Source organism: Meriones unguiculatus, chromosome 1 (assembly GCF_030254825.1).
Source record: "Meriones unguiculatus strain TT.TT164.6M chromosome 1, Bangor_MerUng_6.1, whole genome shotgun sequence".
Lineage (NCBI taxonomy): Eukaryota > Metazoa > Chordata > Mammalia > Rodentia > Muridae > Meriones > Meriones unguiculatus.
In genome coordinates, this window is record NC_083349.1 from 25,017,839 (window position 1) to 25,041,073 (window position 23,235).

Below are 23,235 nucleotides of genomic sequence, written 5' to 3' on the forward strand. Positions count from 1 at the left end.
GGGGCTCTGTGTCTTGGGCAGCCCCCGGTGGGTCAGATTTATGCGAAGTGGAGGTTTTGTGTTTCCTTGCAGAAGAGGAAGTCAGGGTCAGCCCTCTAGGAGGGCATGCAAAACCAGAAAAGCCACCTGAACGGACTGACTTGTCAATGGAGCCATCCAGTCCATATCTGTGCCCAGGCCTTCTCAACATCTCAGGGGCAGAGGTGGCCACAGCCAGACGCCCAGTCTCTTCAGCAAGGGTGGGCATGAGGCTATGAGCTGTCTCTAGGCCAAGGATTGCTGGCACAATCAAGGAAGTAGGTTTGGGAGAATAACACTGAGAGACAGATGTGCGGCCTTTTGTTTTATTTTTCCACTGCACTGACACACGGGACCCCCCCCCCAGTGCCTGGTCCTCCATAACCAGTACACTAGTACCTCAAGCAGGATTCACTTGAAACTGACCAATATATATATATATATATATATATAAAGACAGGGGAGGGGGGAAGGGAGGGCCTGAGCACCCTCCAGGCTAAGACATTCTTGGTGGGCACACGGGGCGGGGGGTGGGGTGTGTGTGGTTGATTTGCAGAGGGATCTTGGCTGTTGGACAGGAAGGCACAGGTAATTCCGGCTGCGGGGCTCCTGCAGCGAGCGAGGCGAGGCCTCTGGTACCCAGATGCAGACGGTGAGCTAGCTAGTGGTTATAAAGTCTGTAGGTCTAGGGGATGGCAGGGGCTATAGCCTTCACAGGTTAGGGACGACACACTTCCGGACACTAGTCGGGAGAGGAGAAGGGCTGATGGCTCCTGCCCCAGAGGCAGGAATCAGCAGGGAGCTGCCTTTCTGGTCTTAGCCATGAGCGGAGTCCAGGGCTGCCCATTCTGAGCCTTTGGCCACAGGGAAAGGGAGAGCCTGTTACTCTGCCCAGAGCAGTTGAACAGAGGTAGTGGGGAGGGGCTGAAGGGCAGGAGGACAAGGGTGATTCCTAGTCCGAGGGAGGCACTTGGCGGCTGCTGTGGTCTGGCAGGAAGGCGAGGCTTGGCAGAAGAAGAAGGAAGAACGGGGCAATCGGAGCTGAATCCCCAGCTCACGCAAACATGGTTAGCTGTAACCACTGTAGGGCAAGATGGACAGGTTACTGGGAGCAGCAGGACATACGGCCACTTCAGCCTCCTTCTTCACCCAGCCCAGAGTACAGACTCCAGCCCCACCGCTTGGCCATCACCACCCATATTTCATGCCCCTTTTGAGGGGCTTTCTGGTGAAAAGGGCGCTTTCTTTCTTTCTTTCTTTCTTTCTTTCTTTCTTTCTTTCTTTCTTTCTTTCTTTCTTTCGAGACAGGGTTTCTCTGTGTAGCCTTGGCTGTCCTGGACTTGCTTTGTAGACCAGGCTGTTCTCAAACACAGAGATCTGCCTGCCTCTGCCTCCCAAGCGCAGAGGTTAAAGGTACATGCCCCCCCCTCCACCCACCTCTGCTGCGGCTGGGGGTTGTGCTCTCTTATTTCCCTATTCCAGGACGCTAGGCTGCTGGTTCCCACTAGCTTCTAGCAGCCTGGCCTTACCCCTCTTCATGCCTCCCTGGGCTCCAGAAGCCCCTGACCCAAGGCTTCCAGGACTAGGGCACAGATTTGAGGCCGGGTTCCAAGGCCACGGACTCCTGTCCTGGAAGGGACGGGTGAACACGGGCCATCTCACCTTAAATAGATCAAAGGTCACAATACCATCCTGGTCTGTGTCCAGAAGTTTGAAAAATCCTGTGTTCAGAAAAAAAGATGAGTTAAATCTGGGCCACCAACCAGACAGCTAACATCCAGCCAAGACTGCTTCCCACCTCCCACGCCTCCCCCAACTTATTGCCTCTTAAAGCCATGAGGCTTCCTGCCCAAAGAGGCCTCCTTAGGCCCTCTCGCACCAAGTACCCACATATGAGTCCTCGCTCCCCCTCAGCCTCCACCCAATTCGTCCCTCCGTGGCTCCAGAAGAAATACTGTGGGCACTGTGGCAAAGCGGGGCCAGTTAGGAACACTCACGGAACATGGTCTCCAGTCGCACGAGGCAGCACACAAAGTTGTCAAAGTCCACGCACAGGTCGTTCTCTGAGTAGCGGTTGATGATGAGTTCATGCAGCTTCTTGTTGAGCTTGAAGCCTGAGCGGGGGAGAGGCAAGTGAGGGCCGGTGCAGGTGCAGCCAGACAGGGCAGTGGAGGCGTTGGTCTAGGTGAGGTATCTAGGATCATCTTTCTCCCAGTAAAGGGCCTGAAATACCTCTAGGGTAAAGCTGAGAAGGTCTGGGTAAGGGAGGGCCAGGCCCAGGGGGAGCATCACACCCAGATCACCCCAAAAAATCACAAGCTGGCTGCAGAGGACCTAGGCATTTACTCAAAACGGCCTGGCCTTGTGTTTATACAAGGGTCAGTGTGGGAGAGTCCTGTACCTGCCTCACAGGAGCCTGGAGCCGTTCCTGCCCGCCCTCCCTCTGCCTGAGGACCAGAGTTTGGATACCCAGAACCCACATAGAATCCAGGCGGGTTTGGTAGCCTGCCAGTAATCCCAGCACTCGCTTGGGGGGAGGGCAGATGGGACTCCCCAGGTTAGTTGAAAAGCTAAACTATCTTAATCTGTGAGATCAGATAAGATCTCGGTAAGATTAATGAGGGAAGATGGACGATGCCGTACCTGGCCTTTATGTGTACCCGCACACATACAAACATAAATACATACACGCACGCCACATACATATGCAAAAATTAATTGAAAGGCCCTTGTTCTCAGTAGGCTGCTAGGTGAGGAAAGGGAGGAACACAGACAAAGCCCTTAGCTTGGTAACCACATCTTTAGCATGGCCACCATCCCCCAGGGTCAAGGGCCGGCCAGCCAGGCCTCTGTCAGGGGGGCAGCCTGGGGCCAACAGCTTTGGGCCTCACCCGCAGCCTCGATGGCCATCCTCATCTCGTAGGAACTCATGCTGCCAGACTTGTCCACGTCATACCTCCGGAAGATGGTCTGTGTGTTGGGTAAAAAAGGTGAGGGCCAAGTGAGTCAGCAGCTCCTCACGGCTGCCTCTGACCCCGGGGACAGTGAAGGAGGAGGGGAATGGCCAGGGAGGGGTCCCATGCAGAAAGGAAGTTGTAGAGGAAGGTCTGGCCATACAGCCAGCCCGAGCTCTGCCATCAGGCCTGGCCGTGCCATGACTGAGGCCACAGGGAGGCGGGAGAGCCCAGCCCGGGAACCACCTACCAGGTAATTTCGGATGCGGTTCCACAGGATATTGAACTCTACCAGGCCCAGCTTCCCGTTGCCATCTCGCTTGGCAGAGGTTAAGAAGGAAACTGTACGGCTGAAAGTAGGCGTGTAAAATGGGGAGCTAGGGGAAAGGGAGCCTGGCCGTGGAGGGGAGAGACAACAGCGGCCACCTGCAGCTCACAGCCAGCATTCAAAGGGCTGGCTACAGCGAAGTGGGGTGGGGGGAGGTGCAGAAATAGTACCAGCCTTAGGGCCAACTGGAGACCAAGGTCTTGCTCCGTTTCCCACAAGACCTGCGCCTCCGTTTCCCTTTCTCGCTGACTGGAAGATATCCAGGAGGGTGTTTGAACACGAGGTCCTACCGCATCCACACCCGCCCAGCACTCTCCAAGCTTCCCAGCAGCTCCTAGGGCTGGTGGACGGCATCTTGCTCAGCCCCAAACCCCGAAGAGACAAAAGCGGGTGGAAGGATACATCCATGAGATTCACCATGCTGCGGCATGACTCGAGGCTGAAGCCGTCCGTGCGCAGGTCTTTGTCTGGAACAAACGAACGAACAATCGGGTCTAGGGGCCAAGGGTGCCACTCAGCTCACAGAGCGCTTGCTCCGGGTCTGAGCCCCATCACTGCATGAGGGAAGCACGGTGGTACGTGCCTGTCACCATGACAGCCGGAAGAAGAGAGGAGGATCAGGAGGTCAAGGCCAGCCTCGGCTATATAGACCCTGTCTACAAAAGAAAAGGAAGAAAGAGAAAAGGAAGAGAATGGCTGGAGAGGTAGCGAAGCAGGTAAGAGCACTGGCTGCTCTTGCAGAGGACATGGGTTTTTTTCCCAGCACCCAAATGGTGGCTCACAACCTCTCCTAACTCCAGGTCCAGGGGCTGCGCACGTTTAAAGGCACGCAGGTAAAACATTTACACACATAAAATCAAAGTTAGGATAAATGTTTTAAAATCCACAACATCCACATAAAAGGTGAGCGCGTCTGTCTGTCTGTCTCACACACTCACACAATCACATACACACGCCCATACAAACACACTCACACAATCTGTAACGGCTGTGCTGTTGGGGACAGAGGCAGGAAGACTGCAGAGGCTTGCTAGCTGCCAGCCTGGTTCTAGGTTCAGTGAGAGACCTGTCTCAAGGGCATAGGGTGGAGAGTGATAGGGCAGGACACTGATGTCCTTATCTGTCAAGAGAGAGATGACAGAGATAGAGGAGCTCCACTTAGAAGTTCTTTCAGAACCAGCCATGCCGGGAGCCCTGAAGTCACCGGTGATAGGGAGGTCCCAGTCCGGCCCTCGGGTACTGAGACCAGCACAGCACGAGATGGAACGCTGTTCTCCTGAGAAACAGCAGAGCGTTTCCGCGCCTCGGAAGCCAGATCCATATCTACCAGCAGGCCCAGAATGAAAGGAAGAAAGTCCGGAACAGACAAGGCATGGGCAGCAGAGGAGCCAGCAGGCACTGGCTGTGGGCTGCAGAGGTAAACAAAGCCTCGCCAGCATGGTAGATGTCCTGGACTCAGGCAGGTGTGCAGACAGAGGCCAGGCCCAGCAAGCCACGGGCAGCTAGAGCAGCCGATGCCCACATACAGCAGCTGAGGCAGAAGGAAAGGGCAAGTCACGAGAGTGGCTTTGCCCACAGGTATCATCGGAGCCTGGAATTTAGCCTTACTCTACTTCCCAAGACCCGTGGCCTGGCCTGGAGGTGCAGTCTTGCCTTTCCATTGGTACTGAGCACCTGTGGCTGGCTCTGCTGGGGGCTGTCTTCCCTAAGGCCACAGAGCTCTAGTGAGGAGACGGAGTGGGGCAGGGTCAGCGAGGAGTCTGGGATAGGAATGGCGGAGAGTGGGGCCAAGGCGATGGAAGGCTCGCCATCCATGTAGACCAAGGTGTGGGAGCAAGGTCCATGTGGGAGTAAGAGCGTGGCGATTGGGGTGGGTGGGGAACAGGACACAGGTGGGGACCCTTACGTTTGCTAACGATCCTGTTCAAGATGGTCCGCAACTCTTTGACGCTGATCTCCATGTCCTAGGGGAAGGCGGAAGATGGCACCTGTTGGGCTCCCCCACTTCACACAGGGGTCCCCCACTTCACACAGGTCCTGCCAGGTCCTGACTTACCTCCCCTGCCAGCTTACTGAACAAGGCTTTGAAGCTCTCATCAATCTCTCCTTCCGACAGCACTTTCTGTACTCAGAACGGAGAGAATGAATCAGGGGTGCCGTGGCCCGGCTCTTGCCTGCAGGGGCAGCCACTGGAGCTGGGGCTGTCACTTCATCTCTCTGAGCCTCCCTCCTCTAACCTGTAAAATGGGACCTGCCCTCTGCCTAGGAGTCTTGTCGCTTAAATGATGGCCAAAGGTCAGGTAGGTGCTGAAAAGCTGGGGTTAGGATCCCTGCTGTGTGAACTTGGGCAAATTCATCAGCCTCTCTGAAGCTGTGCTCCTCATTCAGAGGGCAAGGTTGTGAATGAGGTAACAATGGGGAAGAAACAAGATACAGTTCCTAGCTTAGGAACTGCCTACCATCATCACCGAGGGCCCTTGCATATCACAAGTGCTGGGCAGACAAGAAACTAACGTTCTTAAGGACTCCTACGAGGAAGCCGAGGAAGCCGCCTGCCCTACCAGCTGGAGCCCACCTCTCCGAGGCACACCCAGGGGAGAGAAAGGGCCCACGTACCTCTTCAGGGAGGTTGGCCTGGATCTTGTAATCTAGCTCCCTGCAGAGTGGAGGGGAGGGTCAGTCAGAGGGTCAGTCAGAGGGGAAACAGGTGCGGTAGGAGGGGCGGGGGCGAGGCGCTCACTGGGTCCCAGCAGCCTTCTCGGAGAAGAAGCGCAGTAGGAAGTCAGCCTCCCTGTTGGGCTTGAAGGTGGACGGAACCACAATGTACTCCCCCGGCGGCAGGCGGTAGCGATTACTGATTTCCCGGATGTTGGTGAAGATCTTTGTAGCGATCAAGGATTCGTTGGAGCGGAAGAAGTCACCTTTCATGTGCACGGGCTTACCTACCAGCTGGCAGGGGGAAAGAAGCAAGCGGGGGTCGGGGGGGCTGCAATCCAGGCCTGCTAGGTCGGGCACAGCCCGTGAGACCCTGACGAGCCACTCACCTTCTGGTCACTTTTCTGTACAATGTGAGCGCCTGGGCTGCAGCTGTGGCTCAGTGGTACAGAGCACTGGTACCTCCCTACCATGATTCATTCTTTTGTGTGTGTGTGTGTGGTTGGGGGAGGCGATGCCTGAATGCCAAGGTGTGAGCAGAAGTCAGAGGAAAATGTGTAGGCATCTGTCCTCGCCTCTCACCATGTTTTAGGGATCAAACTCAGCTCATCAGGCTTGGGGAGAAGGGCCTTTATCTACTGAGACTTCTCACCAGCCCCAGGCTCCGGTTTTGATCCCCAGCTCTGCATTAAACCAGACACGCCTGTAATCCCATTACTCAGGAAGTAGAGGCAAGAGGATGGGGAGTTCAAAGTCATCCTCGGCCACATAGCAAGTTTAGGCCAGCCTACGCTACATAAAGCCCTATCTCAAAGATAAACAAATAAGAAATTAAATGAAACAAAGGAAACGAAAACGTGAGTGTCCAACCTGACTGCAAGCATACACGGGACTCTAAAACACCATGCCACAGGCATTGTCGAGATGGCTCAACAAGGAAGCAGACTTATTGCACAAGCCTGATGCCCCGAGCTCCATGCCTGGCGCTCAGGAGGAAGGAGAGAACTGAGTCACAAATTCCTCTTAGCACTACACTGAGGATGCAGCATGTGCTTTACTCTCCTACACACACATGCGCGCGCACACAGGCACAAACACAGATGATAAATAAAAATGTATAAGCTATGATGCAGGTGTGCATGCAGCCCAGTGCTTCGGTGCTTCCATAGCACAGGGGAGACCCTAAGTTCAAGCTCCCATACTGAAAAAGAAAGCTAAGATGCCACGTGCCACCATTATCATTCCCTGGAGTGGTCCCTGTGTCGCATCTGTGAAACCTGACCAGTGGTGCTTTGCTGACCATCTGGATACCCCTGGAGGAAAAGTTATTCTTTTCTCCCTCCACTAAAACAGGGCCTCAGGTAGCCTAGGCTGGCCCTGACTTCAATCTATAGCCAAGGATGATCCTGATCTCCTGATCCTTCTGCCTTTACCTCCCACAGGCACAGCTGGGAAGTGTCATGTCTCAATATAAACCCCATCAGGGCTTAAGCGACTGCTTAAGAGTATAGACCACTCAGCTGAGTGACACCCACTTCTAAGCCCGTCCCCCACAGCCTGCTTAGCATTTGCTCAGTGTGACCAGCAGGACAGGGAACCTGGCCTGTATGCCTGTTGAGTGGGGATCTGAGGATCGGGGTTCGGATCCAGTCTTTGCTATCTGCTCCTGTCCTCAGGAGTGCAATGACTGGCTACTTGATGAACAAGAACTAGGGCAGCATTTTTCAGGCAGTGACAAGGCGAGGTCTCCCGGTTCCTTATGTGGGCTAGGGCTGACTTTGGCCATGCTGCTCCTCTCCAGGCGCCATCAGACTGATAAGTGTAGGGGGCTGATGAACCAAGAGAGCTACACCTACCTCCGGAGGAACCTGCAAGAGAGACAGAGAGGAGAAAAGCTCAGGACCTCTACCCTGGAAGGAGGACAAACATGCTGGGTAGAGGTCCTGAGTCCTTAGGGAGAGATCCCAGGACACAGGAAATGGGCCAGTGATGTCCCAGACCTAGCTTCTCAGTGGAAGGAAAGGGCACAAGTCTCTGTCCCTGTGACTTCCTGGGCCTCCCTCTGAATCAGCTTAAAAGAGCTACCAGGCTGCTAGTCCGTGCCAGTCAGAATGTGAATAAAACCCAGGGACATCAGAGACTCCATTTCATCTGCTGCCAGGGGTTCTGGGTTTAGGCAAGGCTATAGCCTCCCTCTACCCTGGCAAGGGAGATCTAGAAGTTTCATTCCCTATCTTGAGCTGCAGAATAAGAAACAGAAGAGGTTGGGCGATAGTGGTGCACACCTTTAGTCCCAGCACTCGGCAGAGGCAGGCAGATCTCTGAGTTTGAGGCCAGCCTGGTCTACAGAACAAGTTCCAGGGCAGCCAGGGCCACACAGAGAAACCCTGGTCTTGAAGACTAGCTCCCCGCCCCCTCCCAAAAATACTCCAAACAACAACAACCAAAGCAGCAGGGGAGGCACAGAAAAGGCCTAGAACAGCCTCTTCCTGGACAGCAGACATTCCCCACCTGCTCCACAGAGGCCTCTCCTCACCCCTTCCTCCCAGAATGCCCCACTTCATTCCAAAGCTGAGCCGCAGAAGCTGTGGCAAACATAGCAATCAACCCCGCTCCCTCTTTCCCGGAGCAGCATCCCACATTCTAGGAGAAGGGTTAATTCTAGAATCTTCCTTTCCTGGAGCCAACCACCACCTTTTCCCTCTCCGCCCCAGTGGGATTCCGCAGCTACGTCCAGGAGCGTCTTCCCCGACACAGCCTCCCTGTCAGCGTCTCTTGCGCCCTCTGGTGGATGCTCGCTGCAGTGGGCAGAGATGGGCCCACCCCTCCGGCTAACCTCGTACACCGTGAAACCAATGGCCTCCCAGTCCTGTCCGAAGCGACGCTGCCTGCGGCGGTGCTTCTGCATGAGGGCCAACACGAAGCTGCAGCCGGACTCGCGGCTCTCATAGTCGTCTTCATCATCCACTTCCTCCAAACGGATCTTGAACTGGGGGTTTACCCAGAAGGTAGCTGCAGGAGGGGAGGAGAGGAGGATCAGAGGCAGGCAGGGTAGCCGGCTCCCCAAGCCTCTCCTGCACATCCTCCACACATCCAATACTGCGGATATTTGTGCCCCTTGAGCGTCAGAAGACCCGAACGCAGACAGGCAGGACAGCCTCTCTGCCTGGCGGGGCTTGTCTTCCGGAAGGGGAGTGGGTGAACTTTCAGAATCACTACAAAGAAAAGTAAGCTGTTAGGAGCTGCAGATTAGTTCTAACTGGGTGAGCAATGGCATGCCCTTGGCCTAGGATTCTAAAAAGAGAAGCCGGCTGCGGTCAGCCCGGGATAGTGCCAGCAAGCTGAGCTCCCAAAGCAGTAGCCAGTGCCTGGCTATCTCAGTGCTTTTACATGACCAGTCAGTCATCCAGGCTGGCCATGGTGGTACACACAGACACACAGACACACACACATACATACACACACACACACGTGTGTGAAGGCACCACTAACTAACCTGGGGTCTCCTGGAAGAGGAGTGTGTTTTCTTAACCACTGGGCCATCTCTCCAGCCCAACAGGTCTGAGAATGTGATCATCATCATTACTATGCAGATGCTCCAAGTTCATGTGAGGATGTGACAACAGTTAACTTATGGCAAGCAAGAAATGGTTTGGAAGGAAAACACCATCTTATAATGGGAAGGGCAAGCCAAGGAAGATGCTCTAAAATCTCTGCATTATTTAGAAGACCAACCACAGCATGTGTTGACTGGCCCGGGCCTCACTGGCAGAGCACATGTGTCATGCAGGGGAGGCCACAAAGTATGGAAAACAGCTACAACGAAATAAAAAGGGAAAGCTAGGCTTGTCGGCTTGTGCCTGTAATCCCAGCGCTTAGAGGCAGGAAGATAAGAAGGTCAAGGCCAGTCTCAGCTATACAGCCAGCTCGTGGGCTGCACGAGACCCCGTGTCTCAACGAAACACAACAAAATGTATTAAGCATGTTCTTAACATGTGCAAACCCACAGTGGGAAAAACTTACTAGACAGGAGGATTGCTGTGAATGCCAGGCCAACCTGGACCCTGTCTGAAAAAAAAGGAGGGAAGGAAAGGAGGGAGGAAAGAAAGCAAATGAACTGAAATAAATATTAATATGTTAGGCTGGTAGACAGGTCATTGGATATGGGTGGTGGCTACCAAGCCTGATGACCTGGATTTGATTCATAGGATCCAGATGGTAGAAGAAAAAAAAAAGACTCCCTCAAAATTGCCCTCAGGCCTCCATGTGCTCACAGGGACACATGAAACCCCACCGTGTCAAATAAAAAGAAACAGAATTTTTTAAGGAAGAAAAATTCAGCTAGGTGATTATAAAAGCGCCTGTGGGGCTGGGGACAGGGCAAAGCAGTCAAGATGGCGGCTCATCCAGAGGACCTGGGTGCAGTTTCTCACGCCCCCATGGCAGCTTACAGTGGTCTGTGATTCCAGTTCTAGGAGATCCGGTGCCTGACTCTGGCCTCCGTAGGCACCAGCCATGCAAGTGGCACACAGATATACATGCAGGCAAAACACTCACACACATCAAATAAATAAATAAATGTTCAAATAAACGCATAAACCAGTGGGATGGAGAAGCCTGGGCTGGCATGTGAGCACAGAGCACTTGCTGTGAGCACATGAGGCCCTAGGTACTGTCCCTAGGAAAACCAAAAGAAGGGAAGGGAAGAGCAGGCTCAGCAGCCACACATTCTACCAAACAAATCATCTTTCCTTATGCAAACGCTCCTGAGAAAACACAAAGAGGCTGCCTTAACAGGACAGACAGCTCCACAGCAATGTGGTCAGCATGAGCAGAGAATGAACAGGCAAAGCTCACTCATGAAAACTACTGTATGACGTTTCATCAAAGTGCTGGAGAGACGGCTCAGCGGTTAAGGGCACTGGCAGCTACTCCAGAGGACCTGGGTTTGATTCGCAGCATCCAGATGGTGGGCTCATTAACTGCCTGTAACTCCAGTTCCCGGGGGATCTGTTGCCCGATTCTGACCTCCACGGGCACCAGGAATACAGGTAAAACACAGACATTCACGCAAGCAAAACACCCCCCCACACACACACACACACAAAATACAAAACTAAAAGAAAACTTCTGTCAGGGTGAGGGATGCAGCTCAGCTGGTAAAGTGTTTTCCTCCTAGAGCACCCACTGCACCAAGTGCTGGGTCCCGTCCCTAGCGCCTTGTAAATTATGTGTGGTGGCGCACACCTGGAGCCCAGCGCTTGTGAGGCAAAGGAAGGACACCATGAGTTCCAGGACACAGAGATCTGTCTTCATTTAAAAAAACAAACAAACAAAAAACCCAAACAAACAAACAAACCCCTGTGTGGTAGTAGGGGTGTGGCTCTGTGCCAAATCACTTGTTTAGCATGAGTCTCTGGATTCAATCTCCAGCAGCACAGAATAACAGAACCACACACAGACCCTTTACTTCCCAAAGCCCCCCCCCCAAAAATAAAAAAAGTTTGCGGTGATGAAACCTACAACAAGTATTTCTTACTGGGCCGGGGAGACAGTTGCATGCCATCAACATGATGATCTGAGTTTGATCCCCAAGTCCCGCACGGTGGAAAGAAGAGGACCAACTCCTACAAGATGTACTCTCACCTCATGTGTGAGCCCCTCCCCTCAAAAGTAATAACAGGTTATGAAAATTAAGCAACAACAAAAAGACAAGCAGACCAGGAGCCCCTCAATGGTGGCTCCTATTTGCTCTACTCTTCTAGCCAGGGCTGTAGGCAAAAAAAAAAAAAAAAAGCAACAAAAGTTGAAGAATGGGACAAGAAGAAACAAGTGAGTTGGGTGTGGTGGTTCACACCTTTAGTCCCAGCGCTTGGGAGGCAGAGGCAGGCGGATCTCTGAGTTTAAGGCCAGCCTGGTCTACAGAGTGAGTTCCGGGACAGCAGGCTACACAGAGAAACCCTGTCTAAGAAAACAAACAAACAAACAAACAAACAAACAAACACCCAATAAAGAACAACAAGATTAAAGAAGCCAAGAGAAGGTGGAGGCAGAGAGTCAGAAGTACAGAGTCATCCTTGGCTGCAAATTGAGTTCTAGTGAAAGTTGAGTCCTAGAAAAACTTGGGTTACAGGACTCTGTTCCCTGCCTGAAGTTGGCAGGAGCGGCGGCAAAGTTAATCAGGACTAGAGAGAGGGCTCAGCAGTTAAGAGCAAGAGCAAAAAACTGGGGTTAGAGTCCCAGCACCCATTTAGTGGCGGATAAACTTCTGTAAGTCCAATTCTAGGGCATCTGATGCCCTCCGCTGACCCCCCTGGGCACCAGGCACGAATGCGGTACACAGACACACATGCAGGCAAAATACTCATATACATAAAATAAAACACATTTAAAAAGAAATCTTAAAAAAAAAATAGCTAAGAGACTCCTGAAGAAGCTGTGCTTTTGTCTAGGAACAGAACTTACAAATCCCTAACAACACCAGGCAGCGGTAGCTCACGTCTTTAATCCCAGCACTCTGAGGCAGAGGCAGGTGGATTTCTGAGTTGGAGCCTAGCCTGATCTCTAGAGTGAGTTCCAGGGCTACACAGAGAAACCCTATCTCAAAAAACTAAATACAGGGGCTAGAGAAATGGCTCCGTGGTTAAGAGCACTGTCTGCCCTTATGAAGGACCTGGGTTCAATTCCCAGCACCCATATGGCAGCTCATTAACTGTCTCTAACACCAATTCATTCCAAGGGGTCTGACACCTTCACACTAATGCACATAAAATTAAATAAAGTATTTAAAAAACTAAATATAAATAAATAACTAAATAAATAACCATAATAATTACATCAAAGAGCAATTAATGGAAGCTTAGAGAAGGGCCGGAAATACCGACAAAGACACAGGAACTGCACAATGCCCCTAGCTAGGCAGGCAGAGGGAAGTGCAGCCCTCTCAGCTGTGGTACAGGAAGCCGGTTCTTCTAGGTTTGGAGACAAACTGAAGTGGGGAGAAGAATGTTTCAGAACAACACTGGTGAGCTTCCGAGGGAACAGCAGAGAATGCAGCCAGCAGCCCACCACAGGGGTGAATTTGGCCAAGTCAACGCCGCCAGAAGGGAAGGGCAGCATGGTAATTCCTGAGCAGGAGAGGCAGCAGGCATGGGTTGGGAGGTGGAAGGTCAAGAGAGGGCCGCATGTTTGAAGATGGGATTTTTCCATTAGGACACGGGGTAAGAGGAGGGGTGAAGGAGCAAAGAGCTTAGGAGCAAAGAGAATAGGACAGAAGAAGAATAGGGTTCCCCAGAAACAGGGACGTTCCTGCCACCGTCCCAAGCACACGTGTGTACACACACACACACACACACACACACTGAAGACAGACAGAGGCAGCAGAGGTAGATACCTGGTGCCCTGTGTACTGAGGCCTCTTTCCCCCCTTCTCTCTCCCCTTCACTCCTCTCTCTTTCTCTTTTCTGACAGGGCCTCATGCAGCCCAGGCTGGCCTCGGACTCACTCTACAGCCAAAGCTGGCACTGAACCCCTGATCCTCCTGGATCTACCTCCCGAGCCCTGGAATGACAGACAGGAGCTCCCACAGGAGACACGGCTGCTTCTCAGTGAGATGCAAGGTCTCTGGGTGACAGCAATGAAGAGAGAGGTGGAGGAAAGTGGAGAGTTCCTAGCGGAATGGTGGGGACCGTGCAAAGTGCTCATTAGAGGTCTGTGGCTGTGAATGCACAAGGAAAATGGCCCGAGCTGTGTGATTTCTCTTCAGATACATTTAGCAGTTCTGAGAAAGCTGGGCTCAGTGGCGGGGACTGTGGTTGTGGGTGACAGGAGCAGAGGGAAGGAGAGGCCAATGAACTAGACGTCTGCAAGATCAAGATGAAACAATGAGCTGGGCCCAGTGGCGCACGCCTGTAATCCCAGTGCTCAGGGAGGCAGAGGCAGGCAGAGGTCACTGTAAGTTAGAGGCCAGCCTGCTCTACAAGTGGAATCCAGGATAGCCAAGGCTACACAGAGAAGCCCTGTCTCGAAAAACCAGAGCAAAATGAAAACCGATGAAACAATGAGGGCTGGCAGAATGGCTCAGGGGGTAAAGGCACCACCAAGCCTGACAACCTGAGTCCTATCTCTGGTACTGACATGGTGGACTGTGGGAACCAGCCCTGAGAGTTGTCCTCTGACTTCCATGTGCACACACCGCAGCATGGAGTGTGCATACACACACATACCCCCACAAAATAAATAAATATTAAAATGGGCCGGGCAGTGATGGCACATACCTTTGATCCCAGCAATCAGGAGGCAGAGGCAGGCAGATCTTTGTGAGTTCAAGGCCAGCCTGGTCTGGTCCACAGAATGAGTCAAGGACAGCCAGGGCTGTTACACAGAGAAACTCTGTCTCCAACAACAACAAATTAGAGTGACTCATAACTCACAGCTAAGGGGATGGGGCCACAGCTCAGTTGGTAGAGGGCTTGCCTAGCATTTGAATAGCCCTGGATTCCATCCATAGCACCACAGAAGCCAGGTGGTGGAATGCCCACCTGGAATCCCGGCATTCTGGAAGTGGAGAATCAGAAGTTTACAGTTACCCTTGGCTACGTAGCAAGTTCAAGGTTAGCTTGTTCCACAAGAAACCCTGACTCAAAAATCAAAACAAACCCAAAAACAAGAACAAGAAAGAAAGAGTGAGAGACTAGAAGAGAGAGCTCAAAGCGTAAAAAAAAAAAAAAAAAAAAAAAAGGGAAAAATAAAAGGGAGTCAGCAATATCGGTCAATTCCATGAGACTGAGGCCTGGGCAAGGACAGATGTACTCCCAGGTTGAGATGAATAGGGACTGGCAAGGCCCAGAATGCTCTGTGGTAGGGAAGGGTGGAGCTGGAGCAGAGAAAAAAGTTGAAGTCGGAGAGCTGGGAGTAGAGAGGGTCACAGAGAGGCCATGCCATGCCAGTCATCAGTCACCCATTTTTGAGAAGGAAAGCTGAGAGGACAGTTAGCCAGGGAGTCACGAGGTGCAGGGAGTGAGGAGGAGTGGACAGCAGATGTCTGGTTGACAAGGTTTTCCCAGCCAGGCCTTAGGGAGGCCAGCATGTCCCTTTAGCACCATTGAGGACGTTTAAGGATGTACACCCTTGTCCTGTCTCCCCACTTCCTCGGGGCTCAGGTCACCTGGGTAGTTCCTGCATCCGCCAGCTGTGCTCCCCCGGCGCCAAGAACCCTCGAAGAATGTGGCGTTCCAGTTCCTCAGAGTCCTGCTCTTCAGGGCATCGGGTGTAAGGTTGCAGATCTCCAGTATGTCGAACTCACGCAAGAAGTCTCGGAGCGACATCCTGAGGGCCCAAGGGCAGAGGTGAACCACAGTCCTCCATCACGGGACTGGGTTTTTAGGGGAGCAAGTGGAGAAAAAGGGCCGCTTACCAGAACTCCCCATCCTCCATGTTGACCCTCAGCCTCTCTCGTTCGTAGGGGTCCACTTTGTTCCACTCTGAGGAGCTGTGGGAAGCAGGCACTGCCAGTGCGGGGTACCACTGACCTATCTAACTTCTGTCCCTGTGGCCTGTCCAACTTGACCTGTCTGCAGAGCCCAGGGCAGCACGCTTTCTCCAGGACCACCGTCATGAGGCCTTACAGACCCCTATTCAAGGGCCTCACTAGGTAGCCCTGGCTGGACTCGAACTCACAGAGCTCCACCTGTCTATGCCTCCTAAGTGCATTTTTACTTTTTAAATTATCTAAATGTGTGTATATCCGTGTGTATGTGTGTGTTTATGTGTGTATTTGTGCATGTAAGTGTGGTGCTTGTGGAGGTCATAAGAGGGTGTTAGATCCCCTGGAGCTGTAATTACGTAAGGTTGCGAGCCTCCATATGTGGGTGCTGGGACCACACTCAGGTCTTTTTGTAGACCGGTACAAGCTCTTAACTGCTGAGTCATTTTTTTTTTTTTTCCAGGCACCACCATCCTTCCCCTGCTTCCCCCCTTGAAGACAGGGCCTTGCTGTGTAGCCTTGGCTGGCCTGGAACTGGGTATACAGGACAGGCTGATCTCAGACTCACAGACATGCCTGCCCCTGCTGGGGTTAAAGGCATGTGCCACCATAATCCTTCCCCCCTTTAAGACAGTGCAGCCAAGGTTGAGCTAGGACTCACTGTGCGGCCCAGGCTAACCCTGAGTTTGTAGTGATGCGCCTGCCTGAGCGTCACGAACACTGGGATTACAGGCCCACATCCGGCCAGGGCTGTGTCTCACCAACGTCAAAGCAGATGCCTTGGGCACAGGCTGCCCCCGTCCCCACAGCCTAGGTGGGCTCTGTCACGGCAAAAACCCAGGATGCGGCTCTTTACTAGACCCTGAATCTACCTCCTGCCTGCTGGGGCCCCGGCAGAAAGGTCAGGGACATCTCCAGACTTCCACCAACCTCCCCGACCAGTGCCCACTGCCCTGCTGCTTACTCGTCACTCCAGGGTCCGTTCCACTCCGTTTCACCCCAGGGGTTCCGAATTCGGATCAGGCTCACACGCTGGCCCTGGTAATTCACCTGTTCCCCAGAGCACACGTCAGTGCCATGCCCTTGGGCCCCCTTCTTGGCCTGCCTTCTTTACCACTTCAGCCTATTTATTGCCCAGCGGCACACCAGGGCCGCACAGTCAATATCCCCTAGAGCCAGTCTTTCAGGAATTTACAGCCTACTGAGGCCGCTGATAACATGCACTAGAGTCACTGGGCATAAGCGTGGGTGTATGCCACAGGATGATTATCCCAGGAGATCAGGAAAGGAGAACCCCCCCCCCCCCAGCGCATGTCAGATGACATTGGGACATAGAAGTAAGAACCACCCTGCAGGGCAAACCCCATCCAGGGAAATACCTGCTTGGCACTCGTCACAGAGTAGGCGTGGCCTTTCACTAGGTTCTTAAACGTAATATTCTCCCTTTGCTGGATATTGGAGATCTGCAGAAGGAAACACGCACTGTGACCCGAAGACGAGGTCCGGAAGACGAGGTGCCAGACCTGCCTGGAGCATTCACAGGACTCACACAGTCCCCCTGCACATACAACCCACATGAGAGCTGATAGGAGAGGCCACGAGCGGTGGCGTACACCTGTGATCCCAGCAACTCAGGGAGGCAGAGGCAGGTGGATCTTTGCCAGGTCTACAAAGTGAGTCTAGAACATCCAGGGCTACTCAGAGAAACCCTGTCTCAAAAAAAAAAAAAAAAAAAAAAAAAAAAAAAAAAAAAGCTTATGGGGATGATGGGAGAAACTTTCAGAGGCTCCCATCCCCCATCCACTCCATTGCTGCTCTTCTTAGGGAGCAGGGCTGACCCTAGCTACCTCACCAATGCTGTCACTATGCTGCTACTGGTGTCCAGGGCCAGCCAGATTGTGAATGCACATAGACACACACACTTATAATCAAGTTCACCCCCAAGAGGGACTCAGTGAGGGGACAAGCAGGTGGGGCTAAACTTGCAGAGTCATCTAGCCTTTTAAAACTGTTTATTGTAGGGGCCTGGAGAGATGGCTCAGCAGTTAAGAGCACTGGCTGCTCTTCCAGAGGATCGGGGTTCAATTCCCAGGAACCCACATGGCAGCTCACAATTTATCTACAACTGCAGCTTCAGGGGATTCGACACTCACACAGACATATATGCAGGCAAAACACCAATGCACATAAAACCAACAAATCATAAAAACAAACAAATAAAGAATGAGAAGGGACCAGGAGTGGGCACAGCTCAGGCCAGAGGTTTGAAGGAAGATGTGGGGACAGGGAGGAGGTGGGAGGAGGTGATGGGCAGAGCGGGGATGGTAAGGAGGGGGCATGTCTTGGGCTGAGCCTGGGCTGAGAATGAGGCCCTTGGAGACTACTCACTCTGATGGCGCACCCCAGTAAGGAGCCTCGTTCCACGGCCTTCTGGATGATCTGGAAGAGGTCTCGGGGTGCCTCGTGCAAATCGTAGCACTCAGTGACCCCTCCGGTAAAGTCCTCAAAGGCCTCTGAGGTGCAGCCTCCTGTAAGGGCCTCGTAGCTGCCGTTCACCCTGTGGGCAGGCCCAGGTCAGTCGACACCCTGGAGCAGGCCCAGGTAAGAGGGCCAGAGCCACCCCTCCAACCCCAGAGTCCGGAGGTGTGCCCTGGGGCTCCTACTCACTTGGCATATGCCTTCTCAAGCAGAGCACTCCAGAACTCGTTGCCCTGGGCAGAGTGCACGAACACCAGCTTCCCGTCCTTGGTGGGCAGCAAGTCATCCACGACCACGTCCACCCACTCCCCAAACTGCCACAGCTGTGGGGGAGGGCAAAGTGAGGACCTGCTCCCGGGGCCCTCAGCTCTAGATTCGGCTGGGTTTATTAAATTCATTCAAGGTCCATGTGGAACATACGTTCATAGGGCCACGCCCTCTATCTGCTGGGGCATACCGCGTCGGTCAGCTCGCCTCAGCCCCAGGTACCACAACTATAAGCACCTTTAATCTCAGCACTCCGGAGTCCCTCTCTGCGAGCTCAAGGACAACCTGCCCTACACAGTGCGTTCCAGGCTAGCCAAGGCTACATAGTAGGACTACGTCTCAAAAAGAAACGAAACAACAATTCCACAGAATCACATCGGGATCATGCAGACGGCTCTGACAGCAAAGGCACTTGCCACTAAGGGTGAAACTTGAGTTCAATTCCACGATTCACATGGTAGAAGGAGAGAATGACTCCCGTCCGTCCTCTGTCCTTTACAGACACACAGTTAATCCTCATCAACACACGTGCTCACACACCCATGCAGGCACACGAGCATACACACATGCAGACACATGCAAAACTTAAACAAATGCACTGAAAACTTTTAGGCGAACAATTACAGACTTGTTTCTTGACAGTATTTCCCTAGGCAAATAGCCTAGCTATTGATGGGGGTGTTTGCATTGCATCAGGTCTGAGCCTCAGTTTCCATAACCAGGAAAAGGAGCAACACCACCTTAGTTTCCCGACAGGTAACTAAGATAACGCAGGTGACGCCAATAACTCAAGACTGAAGAAGGCTCCCATTCAGACACAGGAGAGGCCGGGGGCGAGAAGCCAGTGTTCTTCATCAAAGCAACCCCTGAGCCCTGCCCCCTGCGGCTTGCCTCCCTATCTAAGCCTGACCACCAGAGCAAGTGGGAGAAGTGGAATAAGATGTTGTGCCCAGACCCTCAACCGCAGATGGGGGAGGGGGTGGCTCACGAAATCACTGGCTTTGCCCAGGAATGCCAAACGACCTGCCACCTGGATAGAAGCAGGGGTGGGGTGCAGGTCCTGGGTGCCTAGGGACAGAAGCTTCCAAGAGCACCAAAAATTGTCACGGGGGCAGCTGGGCGCGGTGGTGCACTCCTGTAATCCCAGCCCTCGGGGAGGCAGTTCGAGGCCAGCCTGGTGTACAAAGAAAGTGTCCAGGGCAGCCAAGGCTACACAGAGAAACAAAAACTTGTCTCAGGGGGAAGCCCAGAATAATGAGGTAAGAAGAGGTCTAGCAAACAAACGATTTGGGAGGAAGTACTGAACGGGCCAGCCAGAAGCTGAGGAGGAGTGGATTGGAGAATTGAGGGAAGGGGTGGAGAAAAAGGGTGATAAGCCAGGGCCCTGGTGAGTGGAGCTGGGTGAGTGGGCGCTCAGTTTAGAGAGTGATACCAGCCATTTCTTCTCTGCCAGGGCCGAGTGGGGTAGGAGGCCTGATTAGGCAGAGGAAGACAGGGACTCCTCTAGGCAAGGCCAGGGTCGTCATATCAGAAAGAACCAAACCAAGACTTTCGGGTGTGCCTCTCTCAGTGACTGTTCCCGGAGAATTTGCAAATGTAACTTGAGAAAAGCGGGTCATGTGAGAAACATCAGGGAAGGGTAGTTTAAGTCCCGAGTCGGGCTTTTCTCCTCCACTCTGTCAGAGCTTGCCGAAGCAGGGAGTACTCCATCTTAGCCAGGGAAACTGAGGCTTGGGTGAAGAAACGGATTGCTGCCAGTAGCCGAAGCACAGAAGTCTCTCTCCTTCCACACTCTCTCCCCTTACCTTACACAACCTTACCCAGGGAAACAGGCAAGCTGAAATACCTGCCCAACCATTCACACATGACTGACCAGAGATGGCACAGATGGGTCAAATGCCTTCCAGAGGGAGGGCTGCCCCTACAAGTGTGGCCCTGGCCATCCCAGCCTCACAGTGCTGGGGCCATCCTTTCACATCTCTCTAAGGCCAGCTATGCCCCTGCCCCAGAGAGTGCAGGGTGCAGGACCCTCACCTGGAAATGAAAGATGCCAGCGTAGCCACTCTGGAAGCTCTGGCCGAAGGGAACCACTCGGCGAAGAATGGTCTGGTTGAGGGTGAGGGAGGCAATGGCAGCCAGGAGCCAACAGTCCCCTGGGACAGAAGAGACCCTCATTAGGCCCCTGAGGATGTGCCCGGGGATGGGAGGTGCTGTGTATGCGGGATGCCGGGACAGCCTGGGATTCCCTGCGCGGGGTGCCTGTCACCTCTCCTCAGCTAACAGAAAAGATCCAGGAATCCGGGCAAACCAGCACCTATGCTGATAGCCCAGGCCTGCCTGCCTGGGCCTGCGGGAGGGAGGAGTTGGGGCAGTAACCGATGGAGTGGGAATGGGGAGCTACAATGGGACAAACACCCAGAACCCCATCCGGGGAGCCTACCCAGTGCTCCCTGGCAGATGTCTGTCCGAGTGGCTCCGTCCACGATGAACTGGGGGTTTGAAAACATCTCCTGCAAGACCCACAGTCCTGTTCCTGGGCCAGTCCCTCCTAGAAACTGGCACCCAGACACCCCTACACCACTAACGGGGCCCCAGCCCCACTCCTCACCCATCGCCAGAGCCAAGCTGCACCCCGAGTGGCCCTTTTACCGTAGGACGCTTCCATTTGATGCCCTGGGTGGCCCGGGAATTAGGACCCAGACTGTTGTAGCCCAGGCTGTAAGAAACCGGGGGGAAGGCGTCGTCTCGGAAGAGGACCCGTCTCTGCAGGCAGCTTGCTCGAAGCTTTTCATAATCCTGGCCCAGGTACTTGACGGGGTTCTCATGGCTGCCCAGGCCCAACTCCTTGTCCCGTTGCTTCTGCACTTGGGCGGACACCCCAGTGCAGTACACCGGCGTGTTGAGCTCTTCCGCCATGCTGGGGGACACACGGGCCTGTTAGGAATACAGGCCTCCCCAGCAGGAACAGAACACAACTCATGCCTGCCAGCACTCTCCTGGACTCACTACTCCCCAAACATGCTCCGCTGACCCCGCTATGGTACTCCCAGAATCCGGTTTCTAGGTACCCCGGCCATCACCTCTCCTTTCCCCTGTTCCCACTGTCCAGGGCTGACAACTCTCTGACAGCCATCCGGGCAGGTGGTATCGGGTGGAGGCCAGCCACAGCGGAGTTAAGATCTTTCACTTTGCCTGGCGGCAGCCCCCCTCCACGAAGTTGTCAAGCGTCTATCGCCTGCCCCTTCCCTCAGCTTAGGAACTGAATGAAAACTCCAAGGCCCTGATGCCCCTCCGCAGGCTCCTGAGACAGGCTGAAAATCAGAGCACTTGGACAGCGGCCCAGGTCCAGAGTGAGCCGAGGGTGAGCCCAGGGTGAGCCCAGGGTGAGCTGCTTCCTGACCCCAACCACTCACGCAGGTACGCAGAGGACAGGGGCCGATCTGCGACTGCCCTCTAGCCCCAGAAGCAGTGGCCCAAGTCAGACAACCGTAGTCTGGGTACCCAACTCCTTACCTGGGGGAGGAGAGTCTGGGAGACTGCTGCGGTCCCCGCTGCTTGCTTCCTTAGTGGCTCTGGGCCGGGCCCAACCAGGAAGAGAGCTCCTCCCCGCCCTCCTCCACCGCCCTCCTCCACCGCCCCTCGGTCCTGGTCCCTCCCTCCCTGGACCTGCACCTACTCCTCAGGCTCTTGTCCCCGCTCCCTCTAGGCTCTCTTATCTTCCTCTGCAACTTCCCAATAGTTTTTTTTTTTTTTCCTACTATCTCTTACTCCGGGTGTCTGCAGCCCCTCCCTTCCTCCGAAGGCTCTGAGCCAACCCTGCGAGAGGACAGATTGGTAAAAGGCAGAGTTCTCCCCCGGGAGAAGCGAGCTCCTGTCGGGGTGAGGAGGGTTGGGCTGGGACAGAAGGGCACCGCCGGCCAGAGGGAGGGTAGGGCAAGGGGTATTTTTAACTAGGGCCGCAGCTCGAGTTGCAGGGCCGCCGGCCCCACCCCAGGTTGCTCTCCCGGGAGGTACGGGGACCGAACGGGGCGAGGCGGCGCCGTCCCCCGACAGCCCCCCGCCCCGCCCCCCGCGCCCCCGCGCGCCTCCCGGGGCGCAGCGGTCTTCCAGCGCGGCCGGCCGCTCTGCGCGGAGTAGAGATTGCCTCCGCCGGCCGCAATGCTGGCCGGAGCCGCTCTGACTTCTGCCGCTGGGCAAACGGCTGCCCCGCCCTGGCCGGTCCCCGCGGCAGCCCCGCTGCAGGGCCGAGCCAGCTCCCCACCCCCGCACCGTAGGGTGCAGGCCTGCAATGCTAGCACTCCGCCCTAGCGGCCTTCGCGCGGTCCCTGCGGGGCCTTAGGTAAATCCGTGCCTCGGTTTCCCCAACCGCGCGGCGGAAGAGGAGAGACAGTGGCCTCAGCCGGTCTTGGTTTCTGGAAACCAGCGTGCTGGCCTTTTCTCCCAAGTTCTTGGTCTACCCAGCCTGGGAGCAGCTTCCTTGTGGGGTCGCCTGACCCGGGAGAGGGCAGCGGAGGGCCTGAGCCCCGGGGCAGGTCCACCCGGGACCAGCAGATTCCACCTGGCGCACTCCATGTGGCTGGAGAGCCAGGGATGCAGAGGGACTGCAGTGGTCCCCAGGCTCAGGGTTCTTCTCGAGTAGGGCGATCACACTATGGCCGCTGCGGGCTGCACGAGGTGTAAGGCCCCTCACTGCGCAGAGGCGCCCACCTCTCCTGGGATTCTAGGCGCCCTGACTCTGCCAAAGAGCTGGCTGCATTTGACGAAACCCAAATGCGCACACACCACCGAGGCCTTGTGCCCAACTGGGCTCAAGACAGTGAAGACTCGGGGCCCCTGCCTTCGCAGTTAGTGGAGAGGAAGATGCTGGTCCACACACTTGCCTGATTTAAGCCTCGTCTAAAGCAGGTGTCAGTAGAGGCTCCGATCAGACTCAGGGGCGGGGAGATGGCGTGCGGAGGGGGGAGGGCGTTGCTTAATCAGCGGAGAAAAAAAAGGGGGGGGGAGTGGCAGGCTGGGCAGATCCAGGGGTTCAGATTTTTGTTTCATCTATT

General features: G+C 54.3%; 1 protein-coding gene across 1 annotated transcript; it reads right to left on the bottom strand.

Annotated features, from left to right (window-relative positions):
* Positions 1-330: 330 nt before the first annotated feature.
* Positions 331-22,253, bottom strand: Capn1 (calpain 1). The gene is made up of 22 exons (XM_021638456.2): positions 21,698-22,253; positions 20,834-21,101; positions 20,625-20,694; positions 20,219-20,337; positions 18,107-18,240; positions 17,828-17,996; positions 16,819-16,902; positions 16,404-16,489; positions 15,371-15,445; positions 15,122-15,282; positions 8,792-8,967; positions 7,812-7,823; positions 6,041-6,249; positions 5,917-5,956; positions 5,357-5,422; positions 5,207-5,264; positions 3,703-3,767; positions 3,223-3,291; positions 2,910-2,988; positions 2,016-2,132; positions 1,681-1,739; positions 331-1,099 (listed from the first exon to the last, which is right to left on the bottom strand). Exons 2-22 carry the CDS (start codon positions 21,098-21,100, stop codon positions 1,073-1,075), a joined length of 2,142 nt encoding a protein of 713 aa, XP_021494131.1. The 5' UTR covers position 21,101; positions 21,698-22,253; the 3' UTR covers positions 331-1,072.
* Positions 22,254-23,235: the final 982 nt, after the last annotated feature.